This window comes from Talpa occidentalis, unplaced genomic scaffold (genome assembly GCF_014898055.3).
Source record: "Talpa occidentalis isolate TD23 unplaced genomic scaffold, MPIMG_talOcc4v2.1 talOcc4.16, whole genome shotgun sequence".
Classification (NCBI taxonomy): domain Eukaryota; kingdom Metazoa; phylum Chordata; class Mammalia; order Eulipotyphla; family Talpidae; genus Talpa; species Talpa occidentalis.
In genome coordinates, this window is record NW_023601653.1 from 5,220,376 (window position 1) to 5,242,458 (window position 22,083).

The window sequence follows — 22,083 nt, forward strand, 5'->3', positions numbered from 1 at the left end:
AAGGGGAGCAGTGGGCCAGACAGGAGAGGTCTGCCGCACCATGTTCTGCTGCACCATGTGGGTAGCTCCGCAGCGGGTGGGAATCAAAGCCGCACTGCAGAGGCTATGGACAGCTTCACAGAACTGCACTCAACCTGCTGCACCACCAGAACTGCACTCAACCTGCTGCACAACCTCCTCACCATCATTTTTAATCTTAAAAAAAAAAAAGTGAAGCCAGTAAATACTAAAAAAGGAAAAAGATAAATATTACAAGACTGCCTGTTCATAATTTGCAAGAAGGAAAGCAGTCATCATATAAGAGAAAAATAAAATTATTTATTAAGGACAGACTAAGCTCTGGGTGTGAGGAAGGATACAGAAAGAACAATACAAAGTTCTTAGATATGTTAACATAAACATGAAAGGTTTAATAGCAATAGGCAATTCTAAACATTCTACCACAACAGCAATGGTAAAGGTGTCATTAGGCAGCCATGACTGACTATGTAACAAAAGATAAAAAGCAGTTTTGAGGAAAGAAACCCTCCCTACCCCCACAGACACTGGCCAAAAAAAAATGCCACATGCCCATCAGAAAAAGATTGGCCAACCCAGTCTTTCTGAACCAAATGTTTCTTATTGTCCTGGTCCTTTGTGACTTTGAAATAGAATCAAGTTTTCTGGGCAAAGGATTTGACACTGTTACTATGTCTGCTATTTCTTAAATATTTCTTATTTTCCTAGAATTGATTATTTTTCTGCTGCTCACCTTTCATTATGAAGGAAGATCAAGTTGTAATGGAAGAGCCAGGTTTCCAAGATGAAGAGGTATGATTAAGATGTTGAAAGATGTAGACATTTCAGTCATTCCACAGAAATGAAGTTCCTTCTCTCTTACTACTATTTTTAGAAACTGCAAGTAGAAATAAAGCATAGCTCTAGAGAGAGGCAGTCAGTATCACAAATATGTAACAACTTGATCTGCAAGGGGTACTAAGATTAGCTACTTAGCAACTGGCATGAAAGTATTTTAATAACTTAACAACTGGTATGGGGATACTGGCACCCATGCCTCTTGGTACCAAATGGCAGAGGAAGAAGTTCAAGGTCTGGTGGTGAAGAAAGTAGAGAAAACATATTTAAAAACAGGTTAACTCTTTAATTACTTGGGTTGAGGTTTTAAAAATGTTGAGAGGCCATAACAAAATACTGGGCTTCCCAGACCTTGCAATACTGATACTCTCATCAAAAAAAAGTTTTTTGATTGTACTGCAGACTGTCTAGGGAAGTGGAATTTGAGGCATTTCAGAATGACTCATAATGAGTTGATTCTTTAAAAGATGTGAAATAGTTGGATATGAAGAATCAAAATTCCATTTTTTTCTGTTCAATATCTTTTAGGAATCTTTGTTTCAAGACATTGACCTGTTACAAAAACATGGAATTGTAAGTATTTTTTTTTTTTCAATGCTCTGTGAAATTGTCCCATTCAGGGTTTCTCAGCTTTGACCCTACTGAGATTTGCAACTGGGTGATTCTTTGTTGTTGGGGGTTGTCCCTTGCATTTTAGAATGTTTAGCAACCCCCACTTCACGACAGTAGCACCCTTCTAGGTGTGACAACCAACAATTTCTCCAGACATTGTTCAGCATCACCAGGCGGAAAAATTGCTCCCTCCAGATTGGAAACCACTGGTTCATCTGGAGGAGTTGAGAGCTATCTACATCTACTGTTTTTGTCAGTAGAAAATTCAGTTCTATGTCAGGTGATAAGCATAATGTTGCCTGCAGAAATTCAGACTTTGAATAACAAGCTAGCTGAATTTCAACAGCAATCAGCTGATAGTAAAACTTCTCTTTTAAAGCCCTCACATTCAGTCTTTCAGTTGGATTTAGAAAATTGGAGCAATAGAAAATCCTGGTCCTTTAGTGATGTAGTTATTTGCATTCTCCAAGAGCAGAAGAAAAAAAAATTTAAAGAACATATTGGTAGTGAAGTTCTACAGAAGAAAGGAGCTGAACTGAGGGGGTGAATGTGTGATAAAATTGTTGGTTTTTCTAACAACAGACTTTTCTTTTTGAATTCTTGTTACATTGCCTTGGTCTCACTAACATTCTTGGGAAATCAGGGCACAGCCAGAACATTTGGCAGCGTGCTGGGTATGTTCTACTCAGATATTTCCAGAACATTTGGCTACATGGTGGGTGGGTTCCACCTGGCTGCTTGTATAAAATTGGCATCGTGGTGGAAGGAGATGGACACAAAAGTACAAGACATAGTATTGGAGCCTTTCAGGCTGGCATTGCATCAATCTGCTACACTCATTCTTTTATTTACAGAACGTGGCTGACATTAAGAAACTGAAGTCAGTAGGCATCTGCACCATCAAAGGAATACAAATGACGACAAGAAGAGCCCTGTGCAATGTCAAAGGGCTTTCAGAAGCAAAAGTAGATAAGATTAAAGAGGCAGCCAACAAACTTATTGTAAGCAAATCTATTCTTTGTTTTAATTTAGAAGGGCTCATCAGTGTCTCTCTAACCTTTCTCATTATGACCACTAGAAACTGTTGGGGGAACTCTGAGTTCCTGTAGATCACAATATGTTATTCCCCATATTCATCTTTTATTACTTCAGTTTCAAAGCAATAGCTATTGAGCAGGGTTTAAGAGACCAGGACAGCAGGGAGGTAATGAATTTTGCCAATACTTTTGTCCCTTTACATTGCCCCCCTCCCCCACCTTTTTTTGTTTCTCTACCTTTCCTTCTCATGTTTGTTTTTTTACCGTCCTCCCCCTCTTTTCTTGTCTCCTCAGATTTTATGTCTATGGCTATTGCAAAGCACATAGCACCAAAGATGTTGGTCTCTCTTGGTACAGGCCATTTGATAAGAGACAATTGGGTTAGAAAAAGACTAAGTATTGGATCTACATGTGTGCTGTTGAGGTAGACAGGATCAAGAATATGCTCACTGAAGCAGCTCAGCTAAAGTAAACCATATGCTGTGGACTGTGAGAGGCCCATGCAGCTGAGAGGCTCTGAGTAAAAACATGCCTTTAACTCGAGTTTTGTGTAGAGTTTTTGGGACTACTGGAGGCACCAACTCTGGGAATAGGAATGTGCAGAAAGGTAATCACCAAGTCTCATTTGCAGAAGAGCAAGTGTCTCCATTTCTACAGCTGTTTGCTAGGGGCTCTTTCTAGCAAGTCTTAGAATTTATCTTCACCAACAGCCATTTGGTTTCCTTTCCCAGAGGCAATGAGAGTGATGTAAATGATGGTGTGGTCCTGAACTTGAAAAAGAGCCAATAGAACTGTTCTGAGCCAATTGTACAGCTCAGTTGCTGTCGCTTCAGAGTAAATTCAGGCAGTATGTCCCACAGGTCAGTTCCACAACTTGCAGGCTATCTGGGAAGCTGCTACTTTATAATCTTCTTTTCTTTGGAAACTAATTCCCATTTCTGAAGAAAAGAATCCCTCTTCTTCTCAAGCACCTATTTCTACTCCCAGAGTTTATCTAAAGCTGTTTATTCTTAGAGAAAGATTTTTTTTTTATAGAGGCATGTTTTTTTATTTATTTATTTGTTTGTTTGTTTGTTTATACATGCACTGGGTACAGTCAAAAGCGCGGGAGAGTGAGAGAATTCACCAGAGCCAGAGTGGGGAGCAGAGCAGGCAGAAGGACCGAGTACACTGCTGAGGGGAGCAGCGGGCGGCAGGAGAGGTCTGCGCGCCATGTGGGACCCTCCTCCGGTGGCCGGGGAGCAGCCGGGGATCGAACCGGCGCCGCAGAGGCTGCGGGCAGCTTTGCAACCCAGCACTCAACCGCTGTGCCACCGGGGAGGCCCGAGAAAGATATTTTTAAGCTAAAGCTGTTTATTCTTAGAGAAAGGTATTAAGAGATGAAGAAAGAAGGAGAGAGAGGACGTTAATTTCCTAGTATAGTGGTTATAAGCGTTTGTATGCATCAGAGTCACCTGGAGTGGCTAATAAAGAATACACAGGTTCAGATTCACTGAGGTAGGAGCGCACCTGCTCCCCACCTTTGTTCTTCAATTCTCCAAAGTTTAAGAAACACTCTCAGAGTATAAAACAACAAAGAGGGAAATATATTGGGTCACATCAGGGCAGTCTCACTACCACATCTGTAGCTCATTATTTAGCAAATAAGTAGTACATCTACCACATGAAAAATATTGTCTGAGGAATAGTGAAAATGAATTTCTGCACCCCTTGCAATTTTTAGGGCTAGGGAAGCGTGACATTGTTGAATGAAATCAACTGAATCGTTTAGTGAAATGCCATTCTGTTTTATGCCATAAATATATCTCATTTAATCTTTATAGTTACCCTTTGAGAGACACTGTTATTCCCATTTAACCCAAAAGAGGAAGCTTCAGGGCCTCCCCGGTGGCGCAGCGGTTGAGCGCTGGGTTGCGAGGCTGCCAGCAGCCTCTGCGGCGCCGGTTCGATCCCAGGCTGCTCCCCGGCCACCGGAGGAGGGTCCCACATGGCGCGCAGACCTCTCCTGCCGCCCGCTGCTCCCCTCAGCAGTGTACTTCGGTCCTTCTGCCTGCTCTGCTCCCCGCTCTGGCTCTGGTGAATTCTCTCACCCTCCCGCGCTTCTGACTGTACCCAGTGCATGTATAAATAAAACAAACAAACAAACAAACAAATAAATAAAAACATGCCTCTATTAAAAAAAAAATTAAAATAAAAAAATAAAAAAAAAAGAGGAAGCTTCAGTTCAGCAATTAAACAGTTTATCCCACATGATGAAACTAATAAATGTGACAGACATGTTTTGAACCTTGGTAGGTGGCTCTAGAGCCTGTGTCCTAAGCCATGACTTTGTGCTACCTTCAAAAACAAATGACTGTAATGTATATGTAGTACTTGATATATACCTTGAGGATCAAGTATATACTTTGGGCAGCATTTGAAAACTGTCATCTTATACCCTTTCTGAACCTCTCCTTTTATCTCTACAGGAACCAGGATTCTTGACTGCATTTGAGTATAGTGAGAAGAGGAAGATGGTTTTCCATATCACTACTGGGAGCCAGGAATTTGAGTGTGTATCTCATATTTTTTATAACCTCTTTGCTATTCCTAGAACATGCCAAATACACTCTGCCTCAGGGTCTTTGCACTTAGCATCCACTCTGCCTGGAACATACTTTCCTCATGAAGCTAAAATGTCCATTTCTTAATGAGGCCTTCTCTGATTGCTTTTCTTGAAAATTTGAACTCCCTACCTTCATCCTCTGCATTCCTTTTTCTCTTTCTGGATCTAATTTAAAAAAAAAAAGATTTGTTTTATTTATTTATGTATACAAGAAGTGGGGTGTAGGTCAGAGGTGTCAGGGGGAGGGGTGGTGAGAGGCTTCACCAGAGGCAGAGTGGGGAGCAGAACAGAAGGACTGACTGAAATACACTGCTGAGGGGAGCAGCAGATGAGTAAGGAGAGGTCTGCTGTGCCATGTGGGTCAGCTCCCTTGCCAGGGATAGCATCAAACTTGTGCTGTAGTGGCTGTGGATAGCTTCACAGTGCTGAGACTTAACCCCTTGCGCCACCAGGGAGGCCCTGGATGTAATTTTTTTTAATCCAAAATATGTGAACTACCATATAGTCTACTTATTTATGTTCATTGTCTGTTTTTTCATTAGACTATAAGCACCATGAAGGTAAAGGATTTCTGTCTTTTATTCACTACTTTACCCAAAGTACATAGAACCTTCTCTAGCATAGTCTAGGTGTTTAGTAAATATTTGTCAAATGATTAATTAAATGAATAAACAATGAAGTAAGTTGGGGAAATGCAGTCTACTCTACATTCCTCTTAGAGCTACACAGTGCACTAGCCTATTAAAAGGATCTAAAATCCTGCAGTAAAACAAAATACTGATTTAACTTAGCTTTGTCTCAAATTTTAAGTTGCTACTTTTTTCCAAGTAGCAGCTAAGGAAGAGTCTGAGAAATCCTCCCCTAAGCAAATTGGTCAAAATCAGGCTGATCCACCAAACAGCGTGATTCAAATAACAATTGACAGTCAATTGACAGTCTCCAGTTGCTTTACCACTTCATGGTTGAAGAATCACCAGGCTAGAGAATTATCACTGCTGATAACGATACCCGTCACAAATCTAGCTTTAAGTCAGAAACACCTGTCAAGGAAATCAAATGTACACTAATTACAATCCTCCAACTTTAGCTAGTTTACTTTAACTTAAAAAATAGGACCTGCTAGCCTTATGGGGAAATCCCCACTTTCCTACTCAGTCATGTTCTTTTTCCACATTACCCCTTATAGGACACTGTAAAATTTGCTGTAGCCCCACATCCCTTAGGCACAGTGGACCCTGAGGCAATGTACTCCCCCAAACTAAATGGCTTTGCTTTTGTCATTTGACACTGTCATTGTGAGTTTTCTGGTATCCTTGATGTGTTTGGGGCACAAAAAAGATTACTCAGGATCTTAATTTTTAAGATATTAAAAATTAATATTTGATTTATTAAAATGTTATGTATTTTTTCTTTCAGGAGCAAGTCCTTTATAAATCTATCAGATTTTAATGGGGCTTTTGTAATATAGTTAACTAAATTCTCTTAGACATTTTACATTATAATTAATTAGAAATTTAATGTTATATTTCCTTTAGTAACTACCTAAATATTAGATCTTCTAGTTACCTAAGAGTCTTTTGTAAATCTAGTAACATAAAATTACAAGTATAGTGAGTTTAGGCACTCTTAAACATTCAAATACCTCATATAAACTTAGTTATCAATTTAAAAACTTCAGGTCTATATCATTTAATTAATTAGAGGTTAATTTGTTATTATAAAAAAGGTCAAATTCTCTTAAACTTTAAAAGTTCTGAAATGCCAAATACACACAGATATTCCCAAATTTAATATGAAAATAGTAATCTGTGGGTTTGATTTGTGTCTCTATTTTTAACTCTCCCTAGATTTAAAAACACTATTTCTATATTTAATTTTGAATTTTCTTGAGTTTCACAAAGGGAACAATTATGCCATTCCAAATAACTTAGGGGTACCCTGTCAGGTAAATTTTGTGGTTACTTTTTTTCAGCTGATTAAAATTACATATCAACCAGAAATTTTCTCTGAGATTTTCCAGAGCTGTATAGGCTTTTAGGTGATTTTTGTCAAGATGAGGAAATAAAGCTCTCAAGTAAAGCTCTCTTTCATAGCTGCTAGGCTTATAGGATCTCTAAGTTCATGTTCTCCAAAGGGGTGATCTCTTAGCCCTTGTCCTTTAGATTCAAGTTATGAAGGTCAGTATCTAGATTTTTCTTATCATTGAAGTCCTCACTAAATTTGTAGATAACTTCCTACTATTGCTTCCATATATATTTAAATACTCCTTTCTTATCAATGTCCTTAATTTATAATTCTTCTCTATTTATTTAAATTGCTCTCTTAAGACATGTAAATGTAGAACTATTTTATTAACTGTCTCTTAAATCTTTATCTGATTTGTGATATGTCCCAAAATTCAGGCTCATAGAAACAACAAAATTTTTTAAAGTGCCCCTTCCAGGTCTCAGTAGAGTTAACACAATTAATATTTGCTGCAAGTGAATTTGTTTCAAATGAATGTGTAAAATCTGTTTAAGATAAATGAATGAGATAATGACTTAAGTACAGGTCTTTTCACATCAAGAATATTAAATGCACGATAACACTGAGTTACCGATTAAATGTATGCTGTCAAAATCTGGCAGTTAATGTAACTGCTAGCATTACCTATAACATCTTTTAATATTTCCTAGTCTGACATGTTCTTCATAGAATTTGGTTTGTGTGAGACAAGCCAAATCATGGTGATAGTCACTGGATTCTCCAAACATGTATTTGGAGACTGTTTCTTACTATATTTTAAAAATTGAATAATAGCTAGTTGACTTTCAGAAACATAGTTCCAGCACAATATGAATAACCTAGTTAGTAACTAAGACCATTTATTCAAACTCCATTTCAGTTCTAAAGAAAAATGAACCATAAAGCCTATTTAGTCCATTTCCATTGGTAACCAGAAGTAAGAACAGCAGGGCTTATACATTGTTTTGTTGATCCACCTGCCCATACAGAGTAGAACCAGTGATCTAAACAAACAGAGTGCCATTTTGTTCAGCCAGGAATTCCTTTTCATGTTGGATGTATGTATGTATGTATGGATGGATGGATAAATAGACAGGCAGACGTGTTGCTAAGTATATTAATACTTTCTCTTTTCTTGATGTCTCTATTTCTGTTCCTATTGCTAATGCTTACTTTCTATTTCCAGTAAGTTGCTAGGAGGTGGAATTGAAAGCATGGCAATCACAGAAGCTTTTGGAGGTAAGTAGAACCTTAATTTTTTGTTACATGAAAAAATTATTATGAACATACACACATACTTTGGAACGTAAGAAGAAATCTCAGTTATCATAATACTGAATCATTCTGGGCTGCCATTACAGCATTAACTGATAGATTTTTTATTTCAGCATTAACTGATGGATTTTTTAAAAAAGATTTATTTATTTATACATACAAGAACTGGGGTATAGGCCAGAGGTGTGGGGGTGAGAGGATTCGCTAGAGACAGAGTGGGGAACAGCACAGGCAGACTGTAACACACTGCTGAGGGGAGCAGCGGGCAAGTCAGGAGAGGTCTGCTGAGCCATGTGGGTCATCTCCCTGGTTGGGGATCGAACTCGTGCTACAGTGGCTGCAGATAGTTTCATAGGTTGCATAGGTTGCATCTTAACCCCTTGCGCCACCAGGGAGGCCCTAACTGATGGATTTTTTGGAAAAAATTTTTAATGAAGTACGATTGTTTTACATCCTTGTTAATTTTTTGACAGTATAGGATTTCCCCCATCAGGTGTGTTGACAACAGCCTTCCCACCACAAGAGCACCCATAATCCTCCACCATAGTCTTTCGCACTGCTCTCCTTCCCCTCCTGGATGCCTCAGATTTATGGTCAGTTTTCAAGGGTTGGTTTTAAAGTTTCTCTTTGTCTGACCCTCTGGTTTCTGTGTATTCTATATATAAGTGAAGTGATAACTAGTGGATCTTAGTGGCATTTTTCATCTTTTTATCTCGGGCCTGTAGAATATCATTTTTTCTCACCCCTTCAAAAGGTAGTTGGAAATGAGATTAATTTTTCTAGGAAATGCATATCCCATGAACATAGAGAGTAGGTTTTCTCTTTTCTGATTGTATCCTCTATTTTTCTCCAGAACAATTCATGCAAATAAATAAATAAATCTGGTTTTTATTACTGCTGTTGATGCAAAGTTTCAGTGGCTTTCCTTCTTGTGAGTTTACCGATATTTGTGATCTTATTGCTTGATCTGTGGGCACTCAATGGGCCCAAACTGGTGAGTGGAAAGTTTTCCTACAAAGGGAATTTGCCTTTGTTGGTAACTCAGGCATGTCCCTAATGTGCGACTACTTCTGTTCCCCCTTGATCTTGGTTAGTGGGACAACCCCAGGCTCTCCTTCTGATGGCAGGGACTTAAGTCTTTATTTATGTAACTGTTCTTGAGGAAAACTTGGTTTAATTTATTTTTTATCTCAAGGACAGTTTGTGGGAAAAAAATAAAAACCTTTAAAAGATTCTGCACTATCACCACTGTGGCCTGAGTTCGATCCCTGGCCAGGAAGCTGACCCACATATTGTGCTGCAGACCTCTCCTGTCTTGCCTGCTGCTCCCCTCAGCAGTGTATTTTAGTAAATCCACTTGTTCTGCTCCCCATTCTGTCTCTGGTAAATCCTCTCAACCCTCCTCCACACCTCTGGCCTACACCCCAGTTTTTCTATGCAATAAATAAAATTTTTTAAGAAAATAAAAGATTCTGTTTGTTACTAGTATTCATACATGCACAATTCATTCATGATGCAGCAGTGCTTTTGTGTGAGATTTGACAGTTGGAAAAGAAAACCGTATCTGCCACCATGTATTATTCTATATGAAAATATCTAAAAATTAACCATGGGTTTTTTCTTTATATTTTATAGAGTTTCGTACTGGAAAAACCCAGCTCTCTCATACCCTCTGTGGTAAGGATGCATAACAGCAACAGTAATAGCAATAATAATCTAGCAATCACTTACTGATCTGCTTTGTGTACTTTATATAGTTTCATGTAATCTGAACAAATTAGCAAGAAGCTCAGATGTTAGATAAAGTGCCTGTGGTTGTACAACTACCAAACTGGTCTTTGAATATATGGTGCATGAGGTGACATTGTTTATGCTACTCTGGGAACACCTGAATGAAAATAGGAAGTAAGTGGGTAGGTGAGTGTGTTGGTGGGGAGAGGCATTCACAGTCTCAGTTTTTTCCATTCCATGTTTTCTATACCCTACCTATAATAATGCCACAAAATCTACTGAGGTCAGAATCCCTTATTTTCCATAGAATAAGGTAGACCCTAAGAAAGACTTACAAATTTTCTAAAGCAAAATAAACAAAAATATGTCCTTTTGTACAAAGATGTTATTCTGCATTTCTTTGATCTCACTTGGTGGAGCTTGGCAAAGTGCTAAGCTGGGCATTCTAGAGTTGAAGCACCTGACTTGAGTCTTTGCTCCACCGTTAGTAATTATGTGACCCTGGGCAAGTTTCTTCAGCTTTCTAATTTTCCCCTATTTCTTATAGGAAGAAAGTGATATTTAAATCCTACTTCTGTTCTTTTTTTTTTTTTTAGAGGCATGTTTTTCATTTATTTATTTGTTTGTTTTGTTTATACATGCACTGGGTACAGTCAGAAGCGCGGGAGGGTGAGAGAATTCACCAGAGCCAGAGCGGGGAGCAGAGCAGGCAGAAGGACCGAAGTACACTGCTGAGGGGAGCAGCGGGCGGCAGGAGAGGTCTGCGCGCCATGTGGGACCCTCCTCTGGTGGCTGGGGAGCAGGCGGGGATCGAACCGGTGCTGCACAGGCTGCAGGCAGCTTCTCAACCCAGCGCTCAACCGCTGCGCCACCGGGGAGGCCCCCTACTTCTGTACTTTAAGAGAACTTTCTCCTAATTGTGAGAAATATTGACAATCTGTTGAATTACTACTATATTGGCAGAATATTTATAATTTTCCCACTAGTTAGCAATATAAAAATATAGCATGCTATTTAAAATGCAGGATCATAATTCTTTACTAGATTGATTGATGAGTTGCAACCCAGCATAAATCCCATGTTAATTTATATATTCATTTGTACAAAGTTTATTTACTCCTATTAATATTAATTTTAATTTTCTTCCTAGTGACAGCTCAACTTCCAGGAGCAGGTGGCTACCCAGGAGGAAAGATTATCTTCATTGATACAGAAAACACTTTGTAACCCTTTAATTTAAACAAGTTGCTGACATAATAGTGTGAGATAGTAATGTCACCATAAAAGACTGTTGGAAATATATCATTTTCATAATCATCTCGTAAGCCAGCAATAATGAAAACAGCCAAAAGGAAAACAATTGCAAGTTGAGTTCTCAAATCACTTTATAGTTAAAAAGGTTTAGCTTCTCCACATGGGTTTGGTGTAAAATCGCTAAGATACACTGTTAGTGACAATCTCTTTGTTAGAGACAGAGACCAGTCTGTTCTAGCCCAATTTTATTGCCTCTAAAACATACTTAGCTGTTAAAATTTGAAAAACATTTGAAATTAGAAAACAGTTATTTAGATATAACTAAAAGATTCTTATTTCCTTTACTCATTATGGTTTCTTGCATCCCCATTTTCTTTTCCCCTTGTTTTGCTGGAGTACCTACTCAAATTCTTTCAGAAAAGTCATGTAGGTGGTAAACTTTGAGCCCTTGCATGTCTGAAAATGCCATTATTTTGCTCTCACTCTTGAATGTAATTTGACCAGTCATAGAGAAATTTGCGTGGTAAATGTCTGTCTTTTGGGTATTTGCCCCCGTAGCCCTTCCTCACATTTTTCCTAAATCATTTAAATCCTTTAAGGCTTTCTTTTCTAATTTTTAATTACCCAACTTAGAAAACATTTTTCATCTTGATCTATTTTAGAATTTACTATCTCAAATGTTCAAGTAGAAGGAAAACAATCAGAGAACTGTTTGCAGAAGACTTTATTTGGAAATACTGGCCATGAGAAAACTCTCAAAGAGACTTCTAACTCAGGGAAGATATATGGGGCCAGAGCAAAAGGAACTCAGCTGGAGTTTAGCTAGCTTCAGAAATAATTAAGGATAGTTCTTAGAGAGGGAAGACTTGTTCTTTCAGATTAGCAGCCACTATGTGGGAAATTTGGATTTTATCAAGAAAAGTCATGATGGAGAAAAGAGGGAGTGGAGATTAACAGCTGGGGAAACTAGGACATGTGAGGTGCATGGGAATGTTCTCAATCTTTCAGTGTCTTGCATGCTTTTCTCTCTTATATTTTTCTTTTTATATGTTTATATTTTGCCTGTTTATTTGCTTGCCTGTGACATGGACATGGATTGTCTTATAACTCCTTATATCCTGCACAATGCATTGCATTGGTAATAAGTTAATATGGTCATTGATTACCTATAGTAATCAGTTGATAAATATTTGTAGGTTGATTTGAATTTTCCTTCACCTTAAGTGCAGCTTTTATACTCCTAATCACATAGTAACTGTGTTCTGTAAAAAGCTGATGTGGTGAAAAATGTTACTGCCTCTTCCAACTCCTTGCTGCTTTGATATGTCCACCAAAAACATCTACAGGGTATATTCAGTAGCAATGGAAGATACTAGTGGCTGTTACTGAAGCTCTGAAGAAGAAACCTGTATTATGTATTAGGATATATCAATAGGTGGTTGAGGAATCCTAAAGACAACTCAACATTTATTGAACAATTACAGTGTCACAAATAAGATGATAAATGGTCCTTGATTCATAGTTACTTACAGTATGATCAGAGTTACAGAAATACCATAAACAAAGTGAAACGAGACCCCAGACATAAATTTTATTATACCTCACTTCATCAAAGACTGAAAGTAAACTTATTACTCCTTTTCAATTTAGGTAGATAGAAATGATTATTATTATCTTCCAGAATACCTTTGCAGGCAGACTGAATTTGCCTCTGTATGAATTTACTAATTTCAGAAAGCTAACTCCTTAATCCAACTCCTGAAGAAGGTGGATTTTAAAATCTAAAGAAGTGCAAAACTCTAGATTGGAGAGTCTAACCCTTGAAGTAACTTTTTGACCCTTGGGTTGATGTAGTCAAATTTATCATTTGGTGGCAACACATGATTAATGGTATATTAAACAGTTTCATATTGAGCAAGCAAGGAGTATGAAGAGAGTTAATTAATTCACTTTGAAGTGACTTGAAATATAATTCAGTGATATTATCTTCCTAGAATAGATCTATTTTTATAGAACTGAGAACAAAAGAGACTCACAATCTTAGTTTCTAGTTTTTCTCTTGTAACTGATTTGCTGCATAATCCTGAGTCATTTGCCTAATCTGTTTGTTAGTGTCCTCATTAGTAAAATGTAATATAGGCCATAACAACTAGCTTCCAAGGTTATTTTAAAGATTAGAAAATTTAGTGTTTAAATTCACATGGCCTCATTCCTATGACTGTCATCACTGCCTAGGGTATTCATAAGTTGAGGGACTTACGACAAATAAAATCTGGTATAGATTTTAAGTGATTCTTAGTGTCCTTTGGATTACCTTTGCGGGTTCGTTGTTTTACTTCTGTTTATTACATAAGATATTATTGTCTGTGGTTGTCTAAATGCTTTATTGGATCCTTAATCTTGGCATACCCCAGCCGTCCAGATCGCCTCCGGGACATTGCTGATCGCTTCAATGTAGACCATGATGCAGTGCTGGACAACGTCCTCTATGCACGTGCATATACTAGTAAGAACCCGAAGCATCTGCTTTAAGGTTGGCAGCACTGAGTGCTACTTACAACATTTCGATACTACTTTTTTGTTTTATTTTCCTCCAAATTAATATCTAAGGTAAGGCTTAGATATTAAAATATCCTCAAATTATTTCTTATGCTGTGTCTTTAAAATAGAGGGTAACATTATTTTTAGATAATGTAGAATTTGGCATGTATGCTGAGGCAAAATATAAAACATATTTAATGAAATCATAAATAATTAAGAAGGTCCTTCGAAGACTCTCTTTGGCCTGCTTCCCAGGGACGTAGATGATCCTACTCTCTGCCTGGTCCAGCTCTTACAGCATTTTCTCACTGCATTTCCCACCAGGTGAACATCAGATGGAGCTACTTGATTATGTAGCAGCAAAGTTCCATGAAGAAGCTGGCATCTTCAAGCTACTGGTACAAGCTCTTAAATAATGCTCATTCAGTCAACTTAGCATGTTATTTTTCTTTGTTGATTCTGATTCAAATTAACTTCTTCCATTTCCAAATGAAAACTTATTTTTACATTAACCCTGTGCAGATTATTGATTCAATAATGGCACTTTTTCGAGTGGATTTCAGTGGTCGTGGGGAGTTGGCTGAACGGCAGCAAAAATTGGCTCAGATGTTGTCACGACTCCAAAAAATCTCAGAAGGTAGTTTTGTTTTTTTTTTAATAAAATGGTGCTATCAGAATAGCATTTGTGACTGTTTGCTGAGTAGGCTTTGCAGAGAAGTTCACAATAATATCAGGAGGTAACACATTTTTTAAAATCAAAATTATCTTCATAGTCATACAAGTCTTATTAAATCAAAAACATTCATTCTAACACAATAAGATACCGAAATAATAGCAATAATAACTTTAAATTACCAATGAAAAAATAAGAATACAATCTTGTTTATAAAATAAATTCATGGCACATTGTTGCTAAACTCTGATATCTAAACAGTGAGTTTTCTATGTTTACATTACCTTCTCTTACTTTCTTAATTTATTTCTTGATGCAGAATATAATGTGGCTGTGTTTGTGACCAATCAAATGACTGCCGATCCAGGAGCAACAATGACGTAAGTCCCAATTATTTTGCTTTTATATTTTACAAAGGTTAACAGTAAAAGGGTCAGAGTAACATAGAGAAGAGCGCCAGAGCGACCAGTCTTGATGCAGACACAAACCTATCACCACTCACTTGGTTGCACAGTGCTCATTACTTCAAATTTGCAAATATGACTTATTTGTTCTCCAGAATCTCTAGTTCTTTATGGAATAAAGCAATAGTTTAACCATTTTCAGAGAAACTTTGTACTGTAAAATATTAAAAAGATATTAGAGGACAATAAAAACCAGATACTTTAAAAAAAGAAAAGAAAAGAAGATCCTAGGGAAATAAAAATCTTGTTTTGGGGAACATTAATAGCGTCCATTGCACTGATAAACTGACAACCTAAAAACAAAAATGCAGACTCTACAGGATAGACATGAGGTATATTATTTATAAGAGGTCCTGTGAGAGAAATTTCCTGCTTGAAGAAGCAGAATTGCAGTCCACACAGGCATATTCAGAATTTCTTGAAGTAATTGTGCACATGGCTGATCTATTGATGGCTCTGTTTGAGAGATGCAGCGATTGGAAAGAGTAGGAGAGCCGAAGGAGACTGAGGAAAGCAGAAAATTTGAAAAAAGGTTAGTTGCCACCATCAATAGTTTTGAGCATCATATACCTGAATAAGCAGTCAAAATAATCCTGAATCTTCAAAAATTTTTTAAAAGATCTTTCAACATTTTATTGAGAAAAAAATTTTAACTGGAAAGTTAGAAGACTCGTTTAATATATCAGTCAAGTGGGCTCATCAGTTGTTGACATTTTGTCATATTTTCCTCTTGTGTGTGTATAAAATCTCACTCTGCATACTTATACTCATGCATACATATACACATAAATATACGTATACACCAAGCATATGTATGCACACATATAATTTTGGTGAACCATTTGAGAGTTTCCTGCCCTGAACCAATGAGAATTATTTGCAGACATCATAACACATAACTAATATTTCATCATATGTCTTCTAAGAACAAGAACATTCTCCTACATAACTACCGTATGATCACCACATTCAGGAAATGTTAACACTGGCATCTTAATGTTGGCTAATATACAGTTGTGTTCAAGTACCTCCAGGAGTCACAATAATATCTTTTATAATTGGTGGGTTTATTTTTTTCCTATTCAGGATCCAATTGAGGATCATGCTGTGCATGTAGTTGTCATATCTCTTTAGTCTTCTTTAGCTACAGTGATTCCTCACCCTTCGATAGACTTTTATGACACTGACATTTTTGAAGAGCACATGTGAAGTGTTTTTCAGAATATTCCTCAAATTGGAGTTGATTTTTTTCCCTTGTTATTTAAAATGTTAAACAGTTTTGGCAGGAAAAGCAGTATTATGGTCCTCTCAGTGTATCAGGAGGCACTTGATGGCAGTTTGTCTCATTATTAGTCATGTTTGATCATGTGATTAAGAGGGTCGTAAGAGTTCTCTATTACAAAAGACCCTTTCCCTTTTGTAATTAATAAATCATTTGTAGGGTGATACTTGGAGACTAGTGTCAATATTGTGTTCTACAGTAAGTTTATATCCCCTGGTTTTAACATCTATTGGATAGTCTTGCTTAAATCAATGACTACATTGATGGTTGCAATATAAAGTGATATTACTTTTACACTGAGCTAATACATCATATAGTAGCAAATAAATGAGTCATTGATATATATTAGAAGGTATTTGACATGCTAATGTAAATTCCATGAATGTACTGAAATAAATGTGTCTCTCTTTAGACACTTTCTTTTTTTTTTTTTTTTTTTTTTCTTTAGACACTTTCTAAACTGTATCTTCTGCAGTTTGATTTACCTCTTACTTTTCAATATTCTTTCATAAATATGTTCTACTTAATCTTAGAAGATTCCAATGTGAAAATATGAACTGCATAAATGGTATTAAGAAAGTTAAAGAGGTTAAGGAGAGGGAAATGAATAATTTAACTCATTCAATAAATTATTTATTAAAATACTACTATGTATCAAGGTTTTGGGAACTCACTAGTGAGCAAAAGAGACTGTGTGCCTTGACTCCACAAAGAAGAACAATAAAGGATGTCCATTCAACTCATAATTTTAAAGTCTTAGTAGGTCATGCATTGTCTGTAGTCCTGAGTGGTTCAGGCAGTCTTCTCTGCTTTAAAGGGTGTCTTTCATACCCAGGACATGAAGTACTTCACAACGAGAATAATTTTAAACTGAAGCGAAATGGAAGATTTTTAAGGCTTTCTTTAAAAAGAGAAAATGACTCATTGGCTTAGAGGGAGGAAGTGGGTTGCTTTCAAATAAAACAGTGCAAGTGAAAGAGCAATGTTCTTTCTTCAGGTGTGGGGAGGGAGCATTGAGGAGGCCACGACTGTCGATCTAGAGTTGGAAGGCAGAGGGAATGGTGGAAATTAGGTCAGAGAGAGGTTCTATTTCTTATATTTATAGAAAGTTTCATAAACAGTAAAACCATTTTGAATTGACTCCAATAAGACAATGAAAGGAAAAATAGAGAGGTGACAGAAAGGAAATAATTGAGGGATTTGGAGAGGGAGTAGAGTTATAATGAAGGGAGCGAAGAGTCAGAGAAGGTAACAAAGGCTAGTATTTTTGCTGGATAAGTTTGCTTTGAAGCATCTTGTCCTCTACCTACCCTGACTGTAAGAAAACAAGATTCACTATAATTAGTAGATTCTAAAGTATATTAAATTATAACAATGCAAATTAAATGCATGTCTTCATATAAAACACATAAATTACCACAACTAAATGAAAAAAAAAAAAAAGGACAGTTTTTAAACTAAATGATTTCAAATGCTATTAGAAAACCTCCCATAAGGAAAATATCTGTTTTTCAGTGTTGAGGAACTCTAAGCTGCAGTGTGCCTGGGGCCTGTCAGAGAAATATCACTATAATTGGTATGAGTCCGCAAGTACACTGACAATAATTGAGGCTTATATCCCATGCATTATACTTGATGGCGCATCGTATTAAAAAGGAACAAAATTATAGAGGCGAGGAGCTGCCGTATGATACAACAGAGCAGTAGCTCCTAGATGAGGCTTATAGATACAGATTTTAGAACTAGAATGATCCAGTTGAAGAGGGCCTAGAGATACAGAATCAAAATATCAGCCTGTAAAGCTCCACACCAGAGCAAATAATGTGAGCACGAATAAGACCCTGATGTTGCCACTTTCTTCATTTGTGTATTTGTTTGGCTGAAACAAAAAGTCATCGTGGAACATTTTTAATCTTGTAAATGTGCTGTCAGTCTTTTCTCTTAAAGATGTCACCTAGTGATTCAACATCATTAGCATAAATTAAGGGGCAGTATGGGGCCTCCCTGGTGGCGCAGCGATTGAGCGCTGGCTTGCGAAGCTGCCCGCGGCCTCTGCAGCGCCGGTTCGATCCCCGGCTGCTCCCCAGCCACCGGAGGAGGGTCCCACATGGCGCGCGGACCTCTCCTGCCGCCCGCTGCTCCCCTCAGCAGTGTGCTTCGGTCCTTCTGCCTGCTCTGCTTCCCGCTCTGGCTCTGGTGAATTCTCTCGCCCTCCCGCGCTTCTGACTGTACCCAGTGCTTGTATAAATAAATAAATAAATAAATAAATAAATAAATAAATAAATAAATCTTTAAAAAAAAAAAAAGAGGCAGGGCCTCCCAGGTGGCGCAGCGGTTGAGCGCTGGGTTGCGAAGCTGCCCGCGGCCTCTGCGGCGCCGGTTCGATCCCCGGCTGCTCCCCGGCCACCGAAGGAGGGTCCCACATGGCGCGCAGACCTCTCCTGCCGCCCGCTGCTCCCCTCAGCAGTGTGCTTCGGTCCTTCTGCCTGCTCTGCTCCCCGCTCTGGCTCTGGTGAATTCTCTCGCCCTCCAGGCTTCTGACTGTACCCAGTGCATGTATAAACCAAACAAACAAACAAATAGATAAATAAGACATGCCTCTAGAAAATTAAAAAAAAAAAAAAAAAAAAAGAGGCAGTATGGCTAGAAAAAAAAAATGTTAAACCAGAGGCACTAGTGTGGTGGCCTTGTGCAAGTCATTTCAACTTTTTAAACTTTACTTTTCTCCCCACCAAATTAAGAGAACTTATATTTTTTTAAAAGATTTATTTATTTATCTATACAAGAACTGGGGTATAGGCCAGAGGTGCAAGGGGGTGTGTGAGAGAGGATTCACCAAAGACAGAGTGAGGAGCAGAACAGACAGATTTCCTGAAATGTACTGCTGAGGGGAGCAGCTGGCAAGACGGGAGAGGTCTGCTGTGCCGTGTGGGTCATCCCTGACCGGGGATTGAACTCATGTTGCTGTGGCTGGAGATAGCTTGATAGCACTGTGTCTTTAACCCCTGTGCCAACAGGAAGGCCCGAGAACTTACATTTATTGATTGCTCTCCCTGTGTCAGCATTATCTTCCATGCATCATCTTATGTAATTCTCATGTCACCTCAACATAATTCAGTCTCTGGGCCACCTGTTGTTTCCATGAAGCCGTTCTTAGTATGTTGCTGCCTCCTTCCCCTGCCCCTCCAAAAACCCAGAATTTCATCTTCAAAATGTTGGGAAAAGTATAAATTTTTCTATATATTTTGGGAGGAAACAGGAAGATATACTGCCTTTTTATAAAACCATCTCTTCTCCCAAAACAGGAAGATATACCTCCTTTTTATAAAACCATTTCTTCTCCCAAATTTTCTCTTTGGGCTGTACTCTTCTCTCCCTATCTTCTCTTAATCTCAAAGCATACTCCTCACCACCCAGCCTAATTTGAAGTTGTTCGGTTGGTCTGTTCTGGATCTTGCTTTCTATAGTATATTATGTTGTATCCTGTTCAATCAAAGTGGTATAAATGAAACAATCTCTCTTGATCCGTTTATTCCTAATGTCCACCCTCATCTCTTTCTCCTCCTCTTATTCCCCCGTCCTTCGAGAAAAGGAGGAAAGAAGAGAAGAAAATAAAAGAAGGGGAAATAAGAGAATAGGCTAAAGGAAGGATGTGGGTGGTTTTCTGAAGCTGTTTTTACTTGGTCAGAAATAGAAGTAAATTAAAGCCCTCTAAAAGAATGTAGAATGCTATTACACCTTCTTGTACTTTACCTCAAGACTTGGTTATAACTGCTAGAATACTCAAGAAGTTCAAAGAAACTTTCAGAAAAGTTTCTTGGTCCAGTGTCATTGAAAGAGAAACTTTAAACTGAATCATTTAGTTAGAATAGTAATAGTTACGATTGAATATCTCTTATGTGCCAAAATTAATTTAAAGATAGAGCTAGTGTGTGTATATGACCTGGCACTGTGCCTCACACATAATATAACTCTTAGGCTCTCAATGAATTATATTAATATATCTTGAGTTTTCTCAACAGCCCTAAGAGGTTTTTTGTTCCCATTTTACAGTAAAACTGAGATTCATAAAGTTAAGTAACTAACAATTAACATAGATAATAGGCATTTGAGTCAGGATTATTAAATCAGATAACAGTCACTGGCATAATGTCTTACCTAAATAATTTCATTTTATTCACATAAGCTACTCTATCAGTTAGGTACAGTTATTATCTCCCAATTAAAATTAAGAAATGGGTCCTCCCTGGTGGCCTAGGGCTTAAGTCTCAGTGCTTCTACCACATCGACCCACTGAAACAGCCTCAGTTTGATTCCCGGACAGGGAGCTACCCACATGGTGTAGCAGACCTCTCGTGTCTCGCCCGCTGCTCCCCTCAGCAGCGTATTTCAGTAGATCTGCCTGTTCTGCTCTCCACTCTGTCTCTGGTGAATTCTTTCACCCCCTGTACCTCTGGCCTACACCCAGTTCTATGTAAAAATAAATAAGCAGGCACTTGAAATGGTTAAGCAGTTTTCCTGAGGTCACACAGCTGGTTGGGGCAGCGGTTGAGCGCTGGACTGCAAAGCTGGCCGCAGCCTCTGCAGCACCAGTTTGATCCCCGGCCACCGGCGAGGGTCCCACATGGTATGCAGACCTCTCCTGCTGTGCCCGCTGCTCCTCTCAGCAGTGTATTTTGTAGGTCTGCCTGTTCTGTTCCCCGCTCTGGCTCTGGTGAATTCTCTCACCCTCCCGTGCTTCTGACTGTAGCCAGTGCTTGTATAAATAAATAAATAAAAAGTTCATGTACCAAACATCAGGCTATACATGCCTGGGGAAAGGTTAACATCTATCATTTGAGACTTTGCAGGGATGTATCCATTACCCTGGTGAATTAGCCAGAGTTCAGTACCCTCAGTTTTGTGGCCGAGGTTTGGTTTGGTCAGTCTGCTGAGAACCATTGCAGCTCTAGGGAGCAGACTCATTGAAACTGCAAACCTGGGGAATGGCGCAGTTTGTGGGTCCTCACCCATGCACTTACAATTGCAAGATATGATTCAAATGCAGAGTGTAAAAACAACAGGGTTTATTTACAAGGGGGATATTGGGAGAGATAAAAAAAAAAATGGAAAGAGTTTCTAAAACCACAGATGGCCATCTGTCCTACCCCAGATAGTGTCCACAGGGTCTGGTAGTCCAAACCAAAAACTACCTGTGAATGACAGCCTCCCTCTGATGAGAGCCTCAAGCTGGCGGTACACCCATAGGCAGTGGACCAGCACCCAACTCATGGTGGCAGCTGGAGGTGATCACAGGTGGCCTTGCTGAGGCAACTCCACAGCAGCCAACAGCAGCAATCCAGAGGCTGGGCTGGGCAGCAGCGGAGGCTCCAGCAACAGGCGAAAGCTCTAGAGGTGTGGGCATAGGTCAGCAGTGGCAATCAGGAGGCAGTGCCAGAGGCGGTTATCTCCTAGAGTCCCCGAACAAAGGCCATTGGCAGATAGCTCTTAGAGACACTGGGCATAGGCCAAGTGACATCAGTCAGGAAGTGTTACCGGTTGTGCCAGAGGCAGGAGCGGCAGTCAAGTGGTAGTGAAGGTCTTCCCAGTTGGGCGTCTCTGACCAGTTGAGGTCTGAAGCAAAGGCCTTTCCAGGCGAGAGTCCCAGGCAAGAGTTGGAATTCATCTGCTTCCCTGCCTTTTATGGCTTTCAAGGGTCCCTTCACACCTCCCAACAGTGGGCTGGGTTTCAAACCTAATTGTCAAGTTTT

The 22,083-nt window shown here is 38.7% G+C and overlaps 1 protein-coding gene across 4 annotated transcripts in view; it reads left to right on the forward strand.

Moving 5' to 3' along the window:
• The window catches only part of DMC1 (DNA meiotic recombinase 1), a 33,615-nt gene that overhangs the window by 1,312 nt on the left and 10,220 nt on the right, over positions 1 to 22,083 (forward strand). For all 4 annotated transcript variants that reach the window (XM_037513573.2, XM_037513572.2, XM_037513574.2 and 1 more), the window contains 11 exons: positions 727 to 810; positions 1,384 to 1,428; positions 2,322 to 2,468; positions 4,973 to 5,055; positions 8,300 to 8,352; positions 10,024 to 10,065; positions 11,270 to 11,342; positions 13,788 to 13,879; positions 14,239 to 14,312; positions 14,437 to 14,551; positions 14,907 to 14,967. In XM_037513573.2, the coding sequence (XP_037369470.1) occupies positions 760 to 810; positions 1,384 to 1,428; positions 2,322 to 2,468; positions 4,973 to 5,055; positions 8,300 to 8,352; positions 10,024 to 10,065; positions 11,270 to 11,342; positions 13,788 to 13,879; positions 14,239 to 14,312; positions 14,437 to 14,551; positions 14,907 to 14,967 (836 nt within the window). In that variant the 5' untranslated portion in view covers positions 727 to 759. The remainder of the gene's footprint in view (positions 1 to 726; positions 811 to 1,383; positions 1,429 to 2,321; positions 2,469 to 4,972; positions 5,056 to 8,299; positions 8,353 to 10,023; positions 10,066 to 11,269; positions 11,343 to 13,787; positions 13,880 to 14,238; positions 14,313 to 14,436; positions 14,552 to 14,906; positions 14,968 to 22,083) is intronic.